Source organism: Mesoplodon bidens, assembly GCF_964165515.1.
Source record: "Mesoplodon bidens genome assembly, chromosome: 13".
Classification (NCBI taxonomy): domain Eukaryota; kingdom Metazoa; phylum Chordata; class Mammalia; order Artiodactyla; family Ziphiidae; genus Mesoplodon; species Mesoplodon bidens.
The window spans coordinates 35,985,143-35,999,098 of record NC_138169.1 but is presented as its reverse complement, the minus strand read 5'-3'; the positions used below and the strand labels follow the sequence as shown (position 1 = coordinate 35,999,098).

The window sequence follows — 13,956 nt, the reverse complement described above, 5'->3', positions numbered from 1 at the left end:
TTTTGAGGTGCCTAGGAAGAATTCTTGTTTTTCAAATTTCTGCCAAATTTGTCTTTTTGGAGACACTTTTTTTTTTTTGGCTGCACTGCAAGACATGCAGGATCATACCTTAACTGGGGATTGAACCCCGTGCTCTCTGCAGCGGGAGCGCAGTCTTAACCACTAGACTGCCGGGGAAGTCCCTGGGCCCACGTTTTAGTGTATGCTTTCTTTTGCTATCGCCGTGTACTTTTTTCCCCTGTTGGTGTAATCATTTACTCTTTTAATCGTTTGACTGTGTACTGTATTCCAGGCATTTGCCAGCTGGAGATATAGAAGTGAATAAGAGCATAGCATTTGCCTTCTAGAAGCTCACAGACTAGTGTCCAGAGTTATACCATGGTTAAGTTCCTGAAAAACAAAACAGAGTTACAAAAAATATTGAAAATGAGTTTTTCTAAATGTTCTCTTAAGTTGCAAAAAGTGGTTCTTGTGCAAAAAGTGATTTTGACATATTATATTCATTTGAATATTAAACCATAATGGAAGAGTTGAATACTTAAGCATCTATGTGCTTAATAAAAAACACTAAAAGTAATGTCTAGTCACAAATGGAAAATATTCGTGCATTAGTTGACCCCTGTTTTCAATTATAACTTCCTTCTTATCCTTGATAGGACATTCTTACACACAAAGTCTCTGTGTCACACATACATACTGGTAATTAAGATTTGGGGCTTAAAAAAAAATCTTGGTGGCCTGGCTATGTGAATTTACCTTCAGTAAATTTGTTTATTTGTTTGTTTTTTTCTCAGTGTTAATTAAACAAAAAATCATTCACACATATAGCCTAAGGAATCAAATAGTTAGATGAGGCTTATATAAAAAAAGAGTAGTTCCTCTACCCTCTCCACCCCACCCACAATCCACTTCTCAGAACCACTTTCAGCTTTCTTACTTGAATGTTTTGGTACCTATTGCCACATATCTAAGTAACTTTCATATTGTTACTTCTTGATTCTTCAGTTTTAAGCATTATCTCTTGACTTATGGAAGATGAGGACACACTCTCTTGTTGCCACTTACATTACAAATAAACCTTCCTATTCCCACATTCTTCAATAAAGTTGTATTCTGGCTTGATCAGTATTTAGTGCTTGCTTTATTATAATTATGTAAGTGCTAATTACTTTCTTCATTGCACAACTGTTGTTCTTTTTTTCTTTGCTAAGTAACTGTCTGCCACTTGTCTGGTCTCTTCTCAAGATGCTTGGTACCTAGATAACCTATCAGTTTCATATTTTTTTCTCTGTTTATTTATTTTTGGCTGCATTGGGTCTTCGTTGCTACACGTGGGCTTTCTCTAGTTGTGGCAAGTGGAGGCTACTCTTCGTTGCGGTGCGTGGGCTTCTTATTGTGGTGGCTTCTCTTGTGGAGTATGGGCTCTAGGCACGCGGGCTTCAGTAGTTGTGGTACGCAGGCTCAGTAGTTGTGGCTCACGGGCTTAGTTGCTCCGTGACATGTGGGATCTTCCCAGACCAGGGCTCTAACCCATGTCCCCTGCATTGGCAGGCAGATTCTTAACCTCCAGTGAAGTCCCTCAGTTTCATACTCTTGTAAACATCTTTCTTGGAACTTTGCCATGTGCTCTTGTCTGGATCAGTTGTTCTTACACTTGTTACATTTGTCCTTCTGTGATCTTCCTTCACCTTCATCCTGGAAATTCCCTTTGTCTTTCATGTTGGGAAAATACAGTAAAAACAAAACCTACTGTAAAGCTAGAAAACTTCTTCACAAAGGTAGAAGAGAAAGAAAACAATTTTATGATTGAATAATTAGTAAACTAGAATGTGATTCTCATCACCATCTGATAGAGATTGCAAGGAACGAAATCTTACTCTGTTACATGGGTAAGTGAATATAATCTATCACATTCATGTTTTCAAGAAAAATTGCTAAGTATCTTTATGACTGGGAGTAGAGTTTGCAATTTGGAGTCAATTGATCAGAAGTTAGACCCAGGAAACTGGGAGATAGGAGTTTACCTTCATTGATGATTAAATTTCGTAGAGTTGGCTCTCAGGTCCTTGAGGAAACATTCCTGAATTTGTGAGATTGTTAAGTAGCTTATTTTATTTAGCATTTAACCTTCCCTGGGTCTCCAATTTTGAAAGAATCCCTTGTCCTTCACCTTCTGCTGGAGTACATTATTCCCTAGTTTCCTAAGAAAGGATTTACATGTAAGATAAAATTATTGCTCTGAAAATGTCTCTATTCTACTTGATTGATTGAATTGAAAGTTGGACACTACTTCCCATCGAAATTATAAAAACATTGCTCCATTTTTGCCTTTTAGCTTCTACTGTTGCTGATAAATTTAAACTTGTTCTGATTAATTTTCCTTTTTATGTTTCCTACGTATTCTGTCTGGAAGCTTATAGGACCCACTTTTAATTCTCAACAGGGCAAAATTTTATAATGGTACATCTTTGTATAGGTCTCTTCATTATTTGAAGTACTTCATTTTCTACCTTCCATCATCACGGTTTTCTCTTTTTGAGGGGGGGATCCTTATTTATTTGATGATGTACCTTTGGGACTGGTTCTCTGATTTTCCTAATTTTTCCATTTTTCTTAATCTTTCTGTGTTTTTGTTTTACTTTTGGACAGACTTTCTCAATTTTATGTTTATATCTTTCCATTGAGTTTGTCCTTTTGCTATATTTTTAATTTCCAAGTGTTCTTCCTGGTTCTCCGAATGTTCTTTTGTAGATTCTGTTCTTGTTTTATGAATGTAATACATTTTTTTTGTTTTTTGCTGATAAATAAATGGTAGTTTTTTAAAAAAGTTACCTACACTGATAGTCTTTATTGTCTCCAAGTTAGTTGCTTTTTCTTAGTTGGATTTTGATCTCTTTCTTCATATATCTGGTTAATCTTTGGTCATCTCCTTTTATATCTGATGGAGAACTAAAATGCACATAGGAGATCCTGAGAGTTTGCGAGAGGCTGTTGAGTGTGAACTCCACTACAGGATGATCTGTCTGTAACATTTTGTTGGGGGAAATCCTGTTGTATCTTGAGGTCTTTTTCTTGGGCTGGGTAGTTTGCTCAAAGAACAATCTTTAGTCTCTTGCCTGGAGGGGAATAATTTGGCTGTCCAGGTTCCTAGCCAGTCCAGGAGCAAGACTAGGGTAGGAATGGGAATGAAAAGGTCTCAGTATCCATATGCAGTCCGTTCAGGATTACCCTTGTATTCTTTTTAGTATTTTACCCTTTCCTGCAACTTACTTTTTGTGCCCAGGTTCACAGATTCTCTGCTTAAACCTTTTCAGAGAATAATTTTCCAGTCATCTGCCAGAGGTGGAGAGGGGAGATCTGAGGATCGAAATTGTAATCAACTCCCCCCCTTTTTGGGGTGGGGGCTTTCTTTTTTGGCCTTGCTTCTAGGGGTACCTAGTAACACCAGTTCCTTAATGGTACCTGGGAATTCTGTGGTATATATTGGTTTTGAGCTTCTTCCATTGCTGTTTCACAGTTCAGTTTTCTTGGGACGATACTAGGTCATTTGCCACTTGTCTGTCCTTTTTTCTAGCAGATAAATTCTATTGTCCTTGTCTCTTCTTCCATACCTCCCATATCTTTGCCTTTAAAAGTAAATAAAAGGAATCCCTTTGTTCTTATATTAGTGAGGCTTTAAGAGAGAATGAAAGTAGATGTCTGTGGTTAATGTCCATCTTTCTCAGGGAGTTTATTTTACCTTACATGCCTCTTTACAGCTTTTTTCAAACAAGCCATGTTATTTAATTTTTACAACTTATTCAGATAATATCTAAATATTTAATTTCATTCTTCAGAAAAATTAGGTCTTTTCTCCATCATGGTATATCTTTCCTCCTTTTTTATCACCTTACTCCTTACAGAGTAAAATGTTGACACTGTAAGGATCTACAGGTGGTCAAAGGTGGTTTAGGAATCACATTGCTCATGGTAGTAGATTAGAGGGTCTCAGTATACATTCTAGCAAGGTTACATTAGCACAAGGCTGTACTTAATTATTTGGACTTTATCTAAAATTGCCATTTAGTTTAATAATAGGTGCCAGAAAGTCTCTAAAATCCCTGTGGGTGAAGGATTTGAAAGAATCCAGGGCAAAGTCTGAAGACATCCTTAAGCCTGACCGATTTGGATGTTTCATTTTCTTTGGCCTGTATACATGGTCTAGCATTTGATTGTTTCCTACCTTGTATCTTTACTCACTGCACGAATGGTATCACTTATTAATACTTGTTGGATCATTTTTCTTTGTAAAAATCTCATGGGAATTTGCTTCTGTTCATTTATTTCTCTCTTTAAAAAAAAATACAATTTTATTAGAAAAACGAATTAAAAATAAGAATGTCATATGAGAAGACAAACACATTTGCAGAGGGAATTCCCTGGCGGTCCAGCAGTTAGGACTTCATGCTCTCACTGCTGAGGGCCCGGGTTCAATCCCTGGTCAGGGAACTAAGATCCTGCAAGCCATGTGGCACAGCTAGAAAAAAAAAGAAAGAAAAGATAAAAGAACATTTGCAGCTTATTTGTAGGTAATGGAGGGAAAGTTTAAAAATAATTTATTTTTTCCAGTGGTTTATCTTTACATTATGAAGAAATAACCAATGGACCAAATTGTGTCATTCGAGGTGTTACAGCTAAGGGCCCTGTAAACTCTTGTCAAGGCAAGGTAAGCATTGTACATAAATGTTATAATGCATGTTATTTCTTATATGGTAAAAATGAAACTGGAAATTTAAAATTGAATAACCTATTTTTGTGACAAGATGACAGTAATGTCAAGTTCTTAGGAATTAATCAGGATCATGTCACCCGACATACCATTACCATTTACATCTCAGAAGCCCAGCATATTTGCTGCTGTTGTTTGTTAAATGTTTATGAATTAAATATTTTCAACTGTCTTCATTTTCATTCCAGTCTTTTTGCATTCAAAGCCATTTACAACAGTTATCTAGTACTATGTTGCTTCTTTTTTCTCTGTAAGTTTTTCCATTTTTCAGTGTTTTTCTTAGAATAGGAACAAAAATATGAGAAACTTTAGCTCACTTCTGTAAAAGTATTGGGTTTGGTATTTGGATAAGGGAAGTGTTTTGGGAGGAATAAGGTTAGAGTTAGTAAAGACGAACTCCAATGAGGTAATTTTTCAGTTAAGTATATAAAGTAGCTAATAGATTAATATGACTAATATGAACACTGTAGCTAGTAACTCAAGTATTATGTTACTTCTTTTCCATTGTATCATTACCTTCAATATATATTTTAAAAAGTTTCCCTATCAAAATAATTTTTAAAATAGAGCATGTGAGTTTAAGTACTGTATACTATACTGCATTATATAACCAAATCATATTAAAGAGCAAGTTCTGTACATCTTTCTGAATTAAGCTTTTTCTGGAAAAAGAACTTGAAATGCATGGAAAATTTGACTTTAGTAAGATAAACTTGCTAAAAAGATTTCTAGATTTTAAAAACCTTCTTATTTTGAAATAATTATGTTTTACAGAAGAGTTTCAGAGATGGTATAGAGAGTTCACATATACTCTTCACCCAGCTTCCTCTACTAACATCTTATACAACTATTATATATTTATCCAAACTAAGAAGTTAACGTTGATATAATACTATTAACAAAACTCTGGGCTTTAGCATTTCCCCAGTTTTTCCACTATTATTTTTCTATTCCAGGATCTAATCTAGAACACTGCATTGTATTTAGATATGTCTAGATATTGGGTTCTTTCCATTTGACTACTTTCCACATTTTTTATAGTGCCCATCCTAATTCTGATAATTATTCAGAGGTTATGTTATGCCTTTTGAATTCAAAGATAGTATTATCTATAAAGAAGCAATATAAATCAGTTTTTTCACCTGCATCTCTTTCATACATATATATGATAATTTTAGTCAATATAAATTTGCTGAGTAGATTTCTATAATGGTATGAAAATGAAAAGCAAAAAGTAAATCAGAATTGAGGTAGTAAATTACTTAAGTATTTATTTAGGACTTGAATTTAATTAAAATAATTTTTTCAACAGAATTTTAATCTGAAGGTTATTCTTCCGGGTTTAAAAGAAGACTCACAGATTCTGAAAATTAGATTACTGCCAGGTAATATTACTTTAAGAAATATTCCTAATATTTACCTTTTAAATAATATTCTTATGATAAAATATAATGACACTTATAAAGGTGAAGTGTTTTTTGGTTTGGTTATGGTACAAATCTTGAAAATACATTTGAATGACAAACATAGTGCTAACAGAAATGACCAGTTAAAAATAAAAGACAGGAAAACGTTTAGAAAGACTTGAGTGAAGTTCTAAAAATAATCTTGGGAGAAAAATGTGAATATTGAAACTATATTGGGGAACTGTTCTTAAGGATATACTAATTAGACTTACGTTAGAACTGGATCTGTCCTTTACTTTTTCAGATATAACTAAATATTTAATATTTTAAGAAGAAAAGTTTCTTATGCTTTTATGTTGTTAATTTGAATAATGATTTATCAACTCGAAAATGAAGTTGCAGTAAAGTTAGGGTAGAAAAAGCCAGCTAATTTGAGAATCAGTCTCTTGTGGAGGTTCAAAGAGTATATTCTGGCATCGGCCCTTCTGCGTTTAAATCGAAGCTCTGACACTTACCAGTGAGGTACACTTGTTCTGTGCCTCAGTTTTCTCATGTGTAAAATGAGATAATACGTAATTCACAGGGTTTTTGTGAGGATTAAATGAGTTAATATGGGCAGCCCTTACTTTGCATGGTTTCGGTGGTAACTGAGTGGAGGATACACTTCCAATATGCCTGAGTTCTCATTAACACAGTACTATGCAGAGTGAGAAGTGCATATGCTGTACAACACCTAGAACAGGACTTGTTATGAAAGTTTTAGCTGTGATATTAACAATACTGTGATCATATCTTTGTCCATATATGACCTTTTGTACTGGTTTTAATGAAAAGAAACAATAGCTATTTCCTTTCACAAATTCGTGTAGTTTGAGCTTTCCCTGAGACATGATTTGATTCAGAAGTAAAGATTGGCCCATTGGTAGAAGTATAAGAAAAAAATTGTTACGTGTTAATACTTACTTACAATGCTTTTATTTTAAGAGGTTAGCTAAAACGTATGGATTACTCAAATCTACTCAAAAGAAATTCTTATTAACCAGATAGTTCTAATATTTTTTTAGAATTTGAGAGTGAAGGTGGTAAAGTAGGAAGTGGGACTGTGTAGTGATAATGGTCAAGAGGTTTCAAATTACAAAATTAGGATCTAACCTGAGTCTGCCATTTAGTAGCCATGTGACCTGGACAGAATACTTAATCTCTCTGGGTCCCAGTTTCCTCATCCATAAAATGGGGATAATAATATTACCTTCTTGATCAAGATCATTGTAAGGATTCTGAGAACAGAGTTGGCATATGGTAAAAACACAAATATTAACTGATATAACTGTTCTTTGTAAACTTGTGTTCCCAGTATTTAGCATAAATTGTATTTTAAAATATCAGTGTTTATAGGGTACATCAGGTCATCTTGCTGCAGAAGTATAAACCCTCTTTTATTAGTTTAGAGGAAACTTGTGGTGCAGCTTGCTTAGGATATCAAAGTGTTGTGGTCAGTCTAACAAGTAAGTTATCTGGTTATGTCATTATATGAACTGATCCTTTGAACAAAATTACCTGAGACAGGTATGTATTGTGCCTGAGAAATCAGTCTCATTGGGTAAAGTTAAAAGTAGTAAATTAAAAAGTAGTTTAATAAACTTTTATTTTTATTCTTGAATACTTTTTTCCAGGATCTTTTTAGTATTTCACATGTTTGGGTGATTTCTAACATGAGTTATCACCGTGTCTTAGCTTGTTACATAAAACTAAGTCTAGACATCAAACATTTTAATATAATTGAGATCACTCTCGTGATGTATAGAATATATGCATTTGGGGGATAGAAATGATTAAACATGGATATTTCTTTTTTCTCTCGGCATTATTTAAAAGATATTAAAACTTGAAACGTTAAAAGCTGTTTCTTTTGATGTTTTAACATTTCAGTTTTAGAAACTTGAATCTCTATTTTATTATATAATTTTCTGGTAGGTCCCCCTCATCGATTGAAAGTGAAACCTGATTCTGAAATTTTAGTTATAGAAAATGGAACAGCTTTCCCATTTCAGGTAGAAGTTTTGGATGAATCAGACAATATAACAGCACAACCAAAATTGATTGTTCATTGTAAGGTAAGCTGTTATAAGAATATGTAGATTTTGAGTCCTGTGGTACTAAATGGAAATCACTATATCTTTTGGCTCCTTCATAGTAAGCCTTATATTATATCTATCTATGTATAGATTGTGTAATGATTATTCCATGGAGAAATTTGGTGGGCTATCTCATTGTCAATAGTTTTCAGCATCCCTAAGCCAGTAATGATGCCAGCTGTGCCAAGTATTGGACTGCAGATTCCTCCCCTCTCCTTCCTTAGTCCATCCTCCTCATTTCGGATGAAGTGTTTAATTTACGAGTAGGATGATGGAAATATCCTTTAGGAATGGGAATGGATGGATAAATGAATATGAGTAAAAGAGCACAAAAAGGAAAGGAAAACCCAAATAGGTGGAGTTAAAAAAAGAAAGAATAATGGTTGAGGAAGTTGGTTTTTCTTCCAAAATCAACAAATTTTACCTAGAATTGTAGAAACTTACTCTTTTCATTCAGAAATTGTCTAGTATATTAGTGAATTATATTTACAGTTTTCTAATTTATAGCCGGAAATAGTAGCTGCACTAAATTGCTTGAAAATTTAAATAACAGTTATTGAATAATAAGTTACATTTGATTGGGGTCTTAAATTATTTTGTATGCTTCCAATAGTTTTCAGGTGCTCCAAACCTTCCACTCTATGTTGTGGATTGCAGTAGTTCTGGAACCAGTATTTTGTCAGGACCAGCAATTCAAGTTCAGAATATCAAAAAAGACCAGACGCTTAAAGCAAAAATTGAAATACCTGTAAGTTGTTACTGTTATTCATTGGTATTATATTGAGTGTTTATACAAATATTCTTTAACAGCTTTATAATATTTTATGTAAAGTTGTTTGACTTTTTAAAATGAGATATTTGTGATTCTTTTAGCCAGAGGGAAGAAAAGGCAAAAATGAAATGGTATATAGTAAATAACATTTTGTATCAAATATTAGTAATTTTCTTGATCAAACCGTTTATAATATCTATAGCTATTATTGATTACATGTTCCTAAAATTGATTTTTTCCTATATTAAAATGTGACAATTACCAGTTTTATTTTATTTTCTTATTTCTTACAGTTTACACTTGTTTATTAGAAAGTTTGGTAAATGTCCTTATGGAACCACCACTGAAGGATATATGAACATTTAATATGTTTGTATAATTAACAAAATAAATACATGATTTTTCACTAGTGTTTTCCTATAAAGAGATTGCTGTGTTAATGTGCCAGTAGGATACTGGTTATTGGATATACATCATGGCTGAAGGTGAAGCCAGCCTAGAGAAGGACACGCAGTTGATATAAGCATTTGGTTTCCTAAGATTGCTAACTGGGATAACAAATACTTATACAAGTAGTATACCTAAATGTGATTTCTTCATAATTGTTATGGTTAGTAGATGATAAATTACCTGATCAGTTGATTAACCAATGTTTTTCCTACTAAGTATATATCAGCTAACATATCTTGAGCCTCAAAAGAGTAAAAGCTTTTATTTTTTTACATTAGAATGAAATGATTCGACTTTATTCTAATTCCTTTCTTTTGAAGCTGGTTATATTTGATGATCTTCAAATATTTGTTATACATTTCCTTTTTTCAATAATGTGGGCAACATATTTTTGAACATACCATCTTGCAAAAGATCAGGAGATTCAGGAAAAAGACTTGGAGTTAGGGAGAAATCTGGGCTTGAGAGCAGGAGAGCATTTACATATAATTATGTAAATACTGCAGAGCAGCAACAGGCAGAACACCAAGAGTCCTGGTCAGTTAAGACAAAGACCAAGGTATGTCTTGTAACCTGCAGTTAGAACATATTATCCAAAAACAGTGACTCTTAAGTTTGAGCCAGGCAAATAAGATGTGCTTATAATAAGGGATGGATTATTTGCCTGATACTCTGTGAGGTAGGAATTTTGAATATGTCATTGTTCATGTGAATGGGCTATAGTAAAATGCCAGCTCATCTTTACTGATCTTTGGAATGCTGATGTGCCCATAACAAATTATAAATATGCCAGCTCAACCTTTAGGGGCATCTAGAGTCCTCATCTAGCTACAAGCAACTCTGTCCACTCACTCCAGTGTAAAATGAATTGAAAAAGCTCTAGAAGCTCATTAAATAATATATTTTATGGCAATATTTATCTTTAATTTATGGAAAATTTTTAATTTGTTACACCTTTATTTTTATTAATAAATGCTGGTCACCAAATCTGTGTCATATGATTAAAATTTCACAGGTTTGCAACACTTTTAAGTAAATTTACAAATAAAAGGGAAGGAAGTTCTTTTAAGTCCAAATATGCTAGTTTTTGGTTTTAAGAATGTGGCCACTGTCATTATTTATAACTTGATGGTATAAAATATGGAATTATTAATACTGTAGAATCCTCTTAATGAGAAAATCTATGAATGTTAACAGTATATAAGATGATCTCCCATAATATTGGAAATAAATTCTTAAGCAATATGGAAGATTCACCATTAAAGCCAAAAACTGTGTTTTCAGTACAGATGTCATTCAGTATATATTTGTGTTTTCCTCTCTTCCTAGAGTTGTAAAGATGTGGCACCTGTGGAGAAGACTATTAAGTTGCTTCCCAGTAGCCATGTTGCAAGATTACAGATACTCAGTGTAGAAGGACAAAAGGCAATCCAGATCAAACATCAGGATGAGGTTAATTGGATAGCAGGAGATATTATGCATAACCTTATTTTTCAAATGTATGATGAAGGAGAAAGAGAAATCCATATAACATCAGCTTTAGCAGAGAAAATTAAAGTAAGTATCTCAAACAGATTGTTTATTTGCAAGAATTCTGTTCACTTTTTTGCTTGGAAGACACTGCACAGGTTTTATAGGCTATCCTCTAAGAAAAAGCTTATCAAAGAAAAATAGTACTGTTATATAAAATCCCGGGCTAAATAAGATATTTTTTCATGCACTAGATTGAAATGTTGAATGATTCATGTGTGACAAATTCATGCTTAGAAAAATGATTTTGACACCTAAACAAAATTCCAGTCCTGATGAACTGTATTTCTATACTCACAATCAAGATCACCACTTGACCAAAGCAGTGTTTGTCTTGTGTTTTTTTTTTTAATTTTATTTATTTATTTATTTATGGCTGTGTTGGGTCTTCGCTGCTGCACACGGGCTTTCTCTGGTTGCAGTGAGCAGGGGCTACTCTTTGTTGTGGTGCACGGGCTTCTCATTGTGGTGGCTTGTCTACATTGCAGAGCACGGGCTTCAGTAGTCGTGGCTTTCAGGCTCTAGAGCGCAGGCTCAGTAGTTGTGGCGCACGGGCTTAGTTTCTCTGTGTCATTTGGGATCTTCCTGGACCAGGGATCGAACCTGTGTCCCCTGCATTGGCAGCTAGATTCTTAACTACTGTGCCACCAGCGAAGTCCCCAAGCAAAGCAGTGTTTTTGTAGCTATTCTGAAGACACTAAATATAAAGTCTGTTAAAGGAAAATGGTAAAACAGTATTGTTAACTACAGACTCCTGATTTGGCCATTTGAAATTGGTATAGCAATCTCTAAAAGTGTGATCCTTAGACAATGCTTTTGTCAGTTCTCAGTAGCTTCAGATGGTCCTCATATAGACCTGCTATCTAAATGTATCATTTGTATCTTGATAGGGTAAATCTATATGTTGAAACGTTAACAGCTCACTTAACAGAGAACCAAATCAAAATGGTTAGATTTTTTAATTAATTAATTTATTTTATTTATTTATTTATTTATTTTTGGCCATGCCATGTGTCTCGTGGGATCTTAGTTCCTCGACCAGGGATCGAACCTAGGCACTCGGCAGTGAAAGTGTGGAGTCCTAACCACTGGACCACCAGGGAATTCCGCTCTTTTGCACTGCTGTATTCTGTAGCCATCCTGAGTCTCCAAATATAGGAACTGATATTTTAAAAGAATTGTTTACCAGGATTCAGCTGACATTATTTTTAAAATATTATTTGGAATAACCCTTGCTCCAGCCAGTTTATTTACCTCTCCATAACGAGGGAAGGGAGGATTTCGAGATAAATAATCCTTATCCTGCTTGGAAGGGAGGCAAGCCATTTTTATCTGTGTCAGCAGATTTGAAGGCAAGTAGTTTAAAAGTGGTACCAGCAACCTAGGTTCTGAACTGATTCCTTGCTTTCTCGTAATGTTTCCACAGTTTACTTTCATGTTAAGGGTAAGGAGAAACATTGACTTCAGAGCCTTTTTCTGTATATAACCTTCTTTTTGCCATTCTCTAAGCTCATGGCCAGCTTTTGACACATTTTGCCTCAATTCTAGTAGTTATATATTTCTTGGGTTCCAAAGATTTTAAAACATGCACTTTTATTGATAATAAAGGATATTAAATACTTTTATTAAATGTATATGCTTAAAGTGGTTTTGTAGTCTTTAGAGAATTCGCCAGTATTGAGGAAAGTCAACCCAAACTGACCTAGGAATTCATTGAAGAGAGAGCACAACTAGGGTGAGAGAAGAAAGCCTTTTTGTGTAACTCCTGCTTGCTGCTTCCATTATTTAAAAAAAAGGAAGAAAAGGTATGATAAAGAATAAAAAGACGGTTTAAAAAGATAAAAAGGTAACTAAGAGGACTTCCCTGGTGGTGCAGTCGTTAAGAATCTGCCTGCCAGTGCAGGGGACATGGGTTCGAGCCTTGGTCCTGGAAGATCCCATATGCCGCGGAGCAGCTAAGCCTGTGTGCCACAACTGCTGAGCCTGCGCACTAGAGCCCGCGATTGACAACTACTGAAGCCCGCGCGCATAACGCCCATGCTCCGCAACAAGAGAAGCCACCACAACAAGAAGCCTGTGCACCACAACGAAGAGTAGCCCCCGCTCGCCACAACTAGAGAAAAGCCCGCGCGCAGCAATGAAGACCCAATGCAGCCAAAAATAAACAAATAAATATTTTTTTTTAAAAAAAGGTAACTAAGAAAGAACAGCATAAACTAGGATTAAAATATTAGAATATCAATGATTTAAGAATCACAACTATAGAAGGCTAAAAGCATAAAGTTGAGGTAAAAATTCTTAAATAGAAAGGATTGGAAGTTTAAAAGGATAGCTTAGGGCAATCAACTTAAAAAATGGATCAGATAACAAAATATGGAATTTAAGAGATGTAAAGTTAAAATTAGAGCTGAAAACATTCCAGAGTGGATTAAGATCAAGATGTGGCCAGGATGGTAATTACATTAGTGGATTTAACTTGTTTTCTCACCTTGCTGAATCAGGTCCACTTAGATCTAATTTAAAACCTGTATTAATAAGATTCTTTTCAAAAAAAAAGATTGACTGTTACTTCTCAGAACTGATCACATGGTTTTTTTAAAACTATAATGACCACAGTGATAATCTTGAGGCAAAAGCTAAAGAAATGACTTAGGAATATTTATTTTATTGCATTGAAAGATATGGTGGCAACATTATCAGGAAAGACAATGAGGAAGATACTTTTTTATTATAGTAATATATGAACGACCATCATTTCTGGTCATAAGGGGCTTTTCTTTTTCCTTAGAGGTGGGGAGGATGGGTTATAATTTTAAGAGTCTTTGGTAAGATAAGTGGCAGTTGGACGGCATTAGATTAAGCTTTATATTATTCTTAAATATATAATTTTTCTTC

The 13,956-nt window shown here is 34.3% G+C and overlaps 1 protein-coding gene across 1 annotated transcript in view; it reads left to right on the top strand.

Moving 5' to 3' along the window:
• Positions 1-13,956, top strand: part of SMCHD1 (structural maintenance of chromosomes flexible hinge domain containing 1) — a 128,727-nt gene that overhangs the window by 57,440 nt on the left and 57,331 nt on the right. Inside the window, exons 21-25 of the mRNA XM_081252522.1 lie at positions 4,609-4,705; positions 6,081-6,153; positions 8,149-8,288; positions 8,923-9,057; positions 10,861-11,088. Coding sequence (XP_081108648.1) covers positions 4,609-4,705; positions 6,081-6,153; positions 8,149-8,288; positions 8,923-9,057; positions 10,861-11,088 — 673 coding nt within the window. The remainder of the gene's footprint in view (positions 1-4,608; positions 4,706-6,080; positions 6,154-8,148; positions 8,289-8,922; positions 9,058-10,860; positions 11,089-13,956) is intronic.